The sequence below is a fragment of the Crocodylus porosus genome, unplaced genomic scaffold (assembly GCF_001723895.1).
Source record: "Crocodylus porosus isolate Cpor-Errol unplaced genomic scaffold, CroPor_comp1, whole genome shotgun sequence".
Taxonomy (NCBI): domain Eukaryota; kingdom Metazoa; phylum Chordata; order Crocodylia; family Crocodylidae; genus Crocodylus; species Crocodylus porosus.
Genome location: NW_017728912.1, coordinates 7,412,446 through 7,420,451, shown reverse-complemented (window position 1 = coordinate 7,420,451; position 8,006 = coordinate 7,412,446). Strand labels below are relative to the sequence as shown.

At 38.9% G+C, this 8,006-nt stretch overlaps 1 protein-coding gene across 4 annotated transcripts in view; it reads right to left on the bottom strand.

Annotated features, from left to right (window-relative positions):
- SPATA5 (spermatogenesis associated 5) overlaps nt 1–8,006 on the bottom strand; it is a 325,571-nt gene that overhangs the window by 252,236 nt on the left and 65,329 nt on the right. For all 4 annotated transcript variants that reach the window (XM_019534019.1, XM_019534017.1, XM_019534018.1 and 1 more), the window contains one exon: nt 2,344–2,553. In XM_019534019.1, the coding sequence (XP_019389564.1) occupies nt 2,344–2,553 (210 nt within the window). The remainder of the gene's footprint in view (nt 1–2,343; nt 2,554–8,006) is intronic.

Sequence of the window (8,006 nt, the reverse complement as noted above, 5' to 3'; positions counted from 1 at the left end):
GGAAAAATGGCACCGATAGACTTGCTCAACGCAGGGTTGCCACAAACCTTCAATTTGTAAAAAACGCAATATCTGCGAAGCGCAATAAAGCGAAGCGCCATAAAGCGAAGTACAATAAAACGAGGTATGCCTGTATTTTCTATTCACTCTCACAGCCGAGCTGTGCCTTTCTTTCCTATTCCAATAAATGTCTGGCAAACATCACCAAACATGGCCACATACAGTTTACCTACAATCCCTATTGCCCCCTCTCTTAGCCTGTTGCATATGATTAGTGTGGTCTCGCCCTCCATGAGCTGGAGCTGGACCAGGTTGCAACTGCACCTTATCTGCATATACATTTCTAGAGGATCCCAAGACTTGTGACAAAAACACCCAGTTCCTGTCATGAGTGGGGTGATATTATAATATGGATCCTTTGTGGAGAAGTATCCAGAGCAGTGCTGAGCTGTGGGGTCACCATGGCTTGAAATGCTGTGGTCTTTGCTGGGGCCCAAGCCAATGAACCATATAGTAAAAATCATGAGCCTTTTGACTTTGGACTAATGGCATGCATCATTTGTACTATATACAAGTAGGTACAGAAGTGATACTTAAAGGTGTGTTTATGCAGTACCTATGCAAAAGCCTGCAACAGTTTCAAAAGAGGTAAACTGCATCAATTCTGGATGAACTAAGCCTCTGGGTACCTGTAGCAATTTCTCTATATGCAAGTTACTACAGATATGTTTATTTCAAGGTCAGTGTTTACAAATTTGCTTCTCACTTCCATGTGCTCAGGAAGAGCAGGGCCTGACAGTAAGGAAGGGGGGAAAGGGCTTCAGGGTAAAAGTTCTGAGGGGGCAAAGGCAAGGGGATTACCTGACACCCCCAGATTTAATTTTCCCTGCTGTAGCTGTGGGAGGGAGACAAATTCAAGGCAAACCTCCAATAATTATATTCTATATCTGGAAAATTATAACAAATTCATAATTTTGCATATATAAAATATAATTATTGCGGCGTATCTAATATTCAGGGTTTTCTTATATTAAAGTAAATACAGTACTTCCTTGCCAAAAGGTATCATTGCAAAGGAGAGAAATTCACGCTTGCTAATAAATGAGCCAAAGGGCAAATTTAACAAATGTCTTTGTGTTAGCAGGTGCCATCTCTACCCAGGAGACATTTATGATAAGTAGGCTCTGCTTCCTTTTGGGAGATGAAGAGTTTATCTGTGGCTGATTATCTTCCAAAGATGAAGCTTTTGAAGAATATGAAAATGCTCATGGTTTCATCCCAATGCATACCATGCAGAAAGAAATAGAAGTTATTTTCCAAAACTGAGCATTTCTTCTAGGGCTTGCCTACATACATGTTTGCTCTACAGGAAATCTGTATTTTACATCAATGTCAAAAAAAGAAAAAAGAAAAAAAAGTGGCAGGTACCAGTGCAGTTTATGCATACTTGAAGTGGGGCAAGTTCCCCAATTCAGTTTCACACTTGGCTGCATCTACAATAAAAGCTTTGATCAGTATAGCTAAATTGGTATATACATATATACTGGTTCCCAAATCCCATATATACTGGTTCCCAAATCTCCAAAGCGGATAAGCACAAAGGTATATTTTAGCTGCTCTTCTTGGATTTGGAACATGCCCCGCCCCCCACCAACACCAAAGTTTTACATAAAAGAAAGAATTAATGCTTTCTTGGTAGATACAGAGTGAAAAATAGCCTTGTTTACCAGTGACTCAAGTGTCCCGAAAGGTTTTGCAACTCTTCATTGATGAAGTTGTACCTAGGAGCATATCTTAATGGAAAGAAAGAACAAAGTTCTGTAGACCTGAATGAATGGGTATTTATAGGAAAAGATGAAGCCTAAATGCCTTGGAGCTTTGAGGAAAGAACTACATTCTCTCTTCTTCCCCTTTTCTGGCTTTGTCAGAATTTTTGGTGCAGTTGTAAATTAAAGATATCTACCCATCCATCAAAGGTTCATTTATGCTTCAATATCATGTTTTCTGATTCAACTCAGTCTTTTTTTTTTAAATGAGACCTCATAAACTAGTAAGGCTTAGGCCAGTGATTCTCAACTAGGGGCACATGGCATCCTGAGGTGCCATCAAATATTTTCAAGGATACTGCAAAATGCCACACAAAGTTCACATAGTTAGATTTACATATATGATTCACAAGATACAAGCAGAGAAAACACAAGGTAAAAGGGTTGAGAACCAATGGCTTAGGCAAATCATAATATGCAAAGCTTATTCTGTAAAACAAAAAACTTGCTTTAGATTTAGACACAGGTGTTTCATATAACACAAAGTAAAAATAAAAAGTATAAACGAACAAATTACCTTGACTGCCAAGAAGTTGAGGCCACTTTCATTGGCCAAAGCTTTAGCTATCATTGTCTTTGAGCATCCAGGAGGTCCATAAAGCAGTACTCCTTTTGGTGGCTGAATCCCCATCCGGATGAAGGACTCAGGATGCTTAAATGGCCACTCTACTGCCTGTTTCAATTTCAGTTTGACATTATCTAGTCCCCCAATGTCTGACCAAGATACCTGTAAAAACAACAAAAAGTTTTTACTAAATCCACACCTTAGCACTGAACCAAATATTGTACAAAACTGTGGCATAAATCTCCCTTTTCAATAAGCCTTGTTCATGAAATTTTAAAAATATACATTAAATTTTTGAAGTTTTTTCAAACAAACACAAAACCACCCACAAATAATCAACAAAGCAAAAAAAATCAAAAAGAAATACACTTCTAAATTAGTAAAGTGAAACTACATGAAGAAAAGGGGACACGAAATCCATACTGGACATCTACTTCAAATGCCAATAGCTAGCTGTACAAAAATACAACATAGCGTTAATTTTAGTACATAGTTGATAAAGACAATAAGGCCATTCAAAGATTCCCAGCATTTCAGTTCCTGGCTGTGTGGTATTCTATAACTATGACCACCCTTCCAGAGAAAAGTACCATATGAATTTAAGAGGTTACTATATACCATCTAACACACCAACACCAATAAAAAAAAGAATTCAGTAGCATAAGAACAAATGGCTAGCACTTTTTGGCATGCTGCTCTGGTAGGCCAATCTCCCTAACTTGTCAATGACAACTTCTTTTTACCTGCCAGTCCCAATACTTATTTATAACATGCTATTTTACTGTGTACTATGACGTATTGTGAAAGAATACTGTCATATATATTCAAGCAGTTCTACTGAGTCCTGACATGCTTAAGTGCATGAATTATTGGGATCTGTATCACTCTATATCATAATTTACTCACTCCATCATAGATTCATCCTCTGGAAATTTAACTAGCAGTTATATAGAAAATAAGGTGAACATTAATTCACAAACAATTACATGTTAAAGGAGGAGAGGCAGGATCAACACATGTATATCTATATGGAATTCCCTCCATTAAATGTAATGTTGCATATTAAAAAAGATGTGCTACTTTTTTCTTATATAGTTATAAAGAAAACTGAAAACTTTTTACATCCAAGAACTTTTTACATCTATGACATAATTTCTAATAGCGTGCCAAAGGATCTGCCTGTCTCTCCCTTTTGTCATCTTCAAGGGTTAAAAACATTAAGCAAGCAATTGAATCGCTTGACATTGTCTTGAGGAATTCACCCCAGGTCTTCAAAGACAGGGAGCCAGATTTTCAGTCATAAAATGATGATTCCACTCTAGAGATTCAGCTGTGCTTGGAAGAGTAGTAGGCATGGGACTGCACTGTTACTATAATACATCAGCCTTATTCCCAACTTTGAAAATCATACTCCTCCAAAACTAAAATAATTAGACAGTCTCCTTCTATTACACGGCTTTACTGTGCTTTCTGAACATTAGAAACTAAAAATGTGCCGATAACTTCTCAGTAAAGTAATTCAGCCTAAGAACAAGCATCAACAGGGTATTTAAGGGGAATAAAACACTTCAGAATTGGTGCTCAGTATAGTCAAATTCTAAACCAAATAAAACAATTGTAATAGCACTTTAGGTGTCTTGTTTTAACAGAAGGGAAATAACGCCAATCAAAACAAGCACAAAAAATCTATACATGTGGGACATAAACTCAAAATTGACCTGAGGTTTTAAGTTATTTGAAAAGTAAGCTGATGAGTTGCTGCCAGAGGAAGTAGTCACCCACACAAGGAAATTCTATGGGAAACTGTTGCTGGAGCTCTGGAAAAAGTTCTGTTTAAAATAGCTGATTCGTAGTGGTCACTTTTTCTACTTCTTGAATAAATAAATAAATACTTGAAATACTGAGGAAGCACACAAAAGTGCAAGTAAAATTACCTAAGAATACAGATGAACTCCCTGTGGGGGGAAGGGAAAAAAAAAAAAAGAGAAACAAATTCAATAAAACGTCAGGGCAGAAAGAACAGCATCAGGAAAAGCAAAGGAATCCAGTAGCAGGGGAATTAGTGGTTAGGGCCTTTGTACTGCCAAAGCAGCTTGCCAATTTTACTAATCTGTCAATGCCAATTTTTGCTACCTGACAGTGCCAACACTATTTCCAAAGTGCTGTTTTAGAGAAATACTATGAAAGAGCACTTTTGATTTTATTCCATCAGAGAAACAAGTCTGAACGAACAAGGACTGACTGAATAGTTGTAAATGGGCTGCATATGGTTCTGCACTATGTTGCTTGGAATTTTGACACTGGGGAAGGGAAGAATCAAGAGTTTCTGAAAATACTGAATGAAGTAAAAAACAGTTATTTGTGAAACTTCCACACATGTAATTCAACAAAATAAGAAACCGTGATACATTTGCATGATGCGAAGACAAAGTCATAAAGCAGGGCTGCCCAACTTCTCAGCAGTTTAGGGCTGTACAGCACAAAACTGGGACCACAGGAACAGGGAACAGGGATAAAAAAAGACAGAGGTAAAGGGAAGCTTTCCAGAAAGATAGCTGCAAGTCAGCTTCTATCCTAGAACATGCTGCCAAATGGAAAAGTTTAAGCAGTATAGGAAGCCTGGTCTGGTCCCCAGAGGCAAGGGTAGGAGGCAAAAACTGAAGGAAGGAGGGAAGGGGAGCCTAAAGATGCAGGCCACCGCAATCAGGAGAAATGAGGAGAGTGGTGGCTGGATGGGAACCCATGGTCCTCATGTGGCTCACCAGCTGTCTTTTAAAGTAAGACCCTCTCCCGCCTGCTCCTACTGCCTCCCCTACTACCGTGGTGGTGGAGACAAATTTCAGATCAACAAATGTATACATTTTCCATGTACAGAATCTATTTTTGTGTGTGGGGGGGGGGGATCATCTGGATTCAGATAATAATGTTTTGCTAAAGACAAGAAAAATATCTTTCCTATATTTTCTTAATAATATAACTGAAAATACTATGTTTTAAAAACTCATATACATTGCCCAAACTAAATAGAAATCAACCTTAAAATAATAACAGCAGCATAATCATCCTAGGAAACATCAAGAGATATAAATTAGGCCTGTCTAAATTTACAGCCCCACATTATTTTATTATATAGATTCAGATCTGTAAAGAACAAACTAATCGTTCCAGCAGTAAACACACTTTCTAGCCAGGCACAGGAGATCTTGTCACAGAAAGAACACAGAGATACATAAATTTTTACAATGAATTAAGTTATCCAGAAGCTACTAAAACTCTCAAAAGCAATAACAAAATTGGCTTTTTAGTAACCTGGTACAACCAAAAAAAGTCCAGGAAAATAATGTATGGAAACTGTATTACCTCGAAATACATGAAAAAATTAGATTATAGCAAAAGTATAGAGTCAAATCACTGTAAGCAAGCTATTCCACTGCTACGTGCTATTTACACCAGCAAGGTGAGTGTAGATGAACAGGGATAAAAAAAGACAGAGGTAAAGGGAAATTTCCAGAAAGATAGCTGCAAGTCGGCTTCTATCCTAGAACATGCTGCCAACTGGAAAAGCCACTGCTCAATGCCTAAAAGCTACATTAGAAGGCATGATGCACTGAATTTTTAGCTACATTTGTTTCGTCTGTAAGGCCAGATGAGAACACTATGAAACTATGACTATAAAACAACATTTCAACTGCTATTTTTGCTATTGGGAATATTTTCTATTCTGAGTATATTTTTATTGAATTTGTTTTTTTCTTCTTTCTGTTGGGAATAAAAGTAGAACATAAGCCCAGCCCAATAATAAAACATGAATTAACTTAAATATATCATAAGAACATCTAGGAAAGAAAACACTAAATGTTTACATGTACAATTTTGAATAACTTTAAATACCTCTGTTAAACACAAAACATATTCAACACATCAAAGAAATAACTAATGAATCAGTTGGACACTCTCTGTAAATTGCCATTGGACCGGAAAAGAAGTTTGGTTTCTAACAACATATGCAATGTTCTGTCACTATGAAAAATTTGAAAAAACTACCTACAGCCCTAGGCTCAGCGGTATAGTGATCACACTTTGCTTAGGTAGAATTCCTTCGTTACAGACCCAAATCTAACTCACCCGGTTTCATAGTTGTTAGGGGCTAGAAGGGACCTTATAGATCATTGGGTCCAGCCCCCCTGCACTTGGGCAGGAAGGACTGCTGTTCATACAAAGAAAATTGTTCTGCAGAACAGTAACACCCCAGGGCTGTCAAGCAGCAGCAGTGAAACAGTAAAGCAGACACTGCACCAAGGGAAATAAGGCTATGCATAATATGAATTGTAACTAATACCAACTATATACACTTTAATAAAGGACATTATAAAAAAGGAATTTACTGAAACTGAATACTAACCTTGAGACAAGCAGTTTATACTATGCATTAAATGTAAGCATGCTGCACCCAGCCAGAGCTGCTGGAAACATTCTGTTTCTGTGGGGTGAACACTTAACCAGACAGCGAGGTGGTACACTCAGTGTCCATCACGTTCATTGAAATGGTGAGGCAGCGTCTTGCCAGGGCCAAAAGATGTGGAAACTGGTCACAGAGTCCCAGAACACACACAGGCATCTGGCACTCTGACAAGTCATGTAAACAACACGTCCACTGTCATGCTCTTTCCATCCCACAATTGCTTTCCACAGCCGAGGGTCATAACTCAGCAAAAGACACCTGGTTGGAGTCCAAAATGTGAACAGCAGTCAAGAAAGAAGCACCTGGTTGTATTAATGAACTGCAGTAGCAATGACAGGTCATACCTGCAGTATAGTACTGGTTCAGCTTCACAACTATGGCCTGGAACAGGTCCCTTCTGTGCTGGTTTTCATGAGGACAGCTCAACAGTTCTTGTGACTCCCTGTCTTCAACCCAGCTTATCAAATCCATCAGTTTGTTGCGTGCACAGTGGATCACAGCCTGCCAGACTTCAAACCATGTCAGAAGCTCTATAAACCGGGTGGCATTGTCAGCCACAAACATCACTTGATTGTGAATGGTGCCTTGCCCTAAGAGACTGCAAAGCTTGAGCATGCACTGTGTGCTGGGTGTGATTTCCAGCTGCTCACTCAAACTGCTGGTAGTGCTGCATATGCTTGGTATAGCAATGGGTCGCAATGAACCATGAATTTCACTGTGTAAGCACAGGCTCTGGTGGCAGCAGCACAGTGCCACGTGAGTCCCCACTTTGACTGACAATGGACTCCCTGCCCTGGAGCTTACGTCTTGGACAGTGCTTGAAAGGTTTCTTGAAAGAAGACACCAGACTATCCAACTTGGGGAACTGTGTGTGCCAGATGTCACTTACTATGGACAGAATGTGCTCACTGTAGGGGATGTGAAAAGTGTTGGGCAGCATTCCTTGGAACACATCACAGAAAACCTTGCACATGTACATGGCATTGTCAAACAATGCTGAGATCTTGTTAAAGTCAAAACATAGCTGACAAATACCTTCACAATGGCTTGGGACAGTAGAAAAATTCATAGATGTGAAGTGGACCAGCTCCGTTTGGAACTCAGACTGGTCCTAGTTGGTCCAGCAGCACAGCACAAATAAAATGTGCAGCAC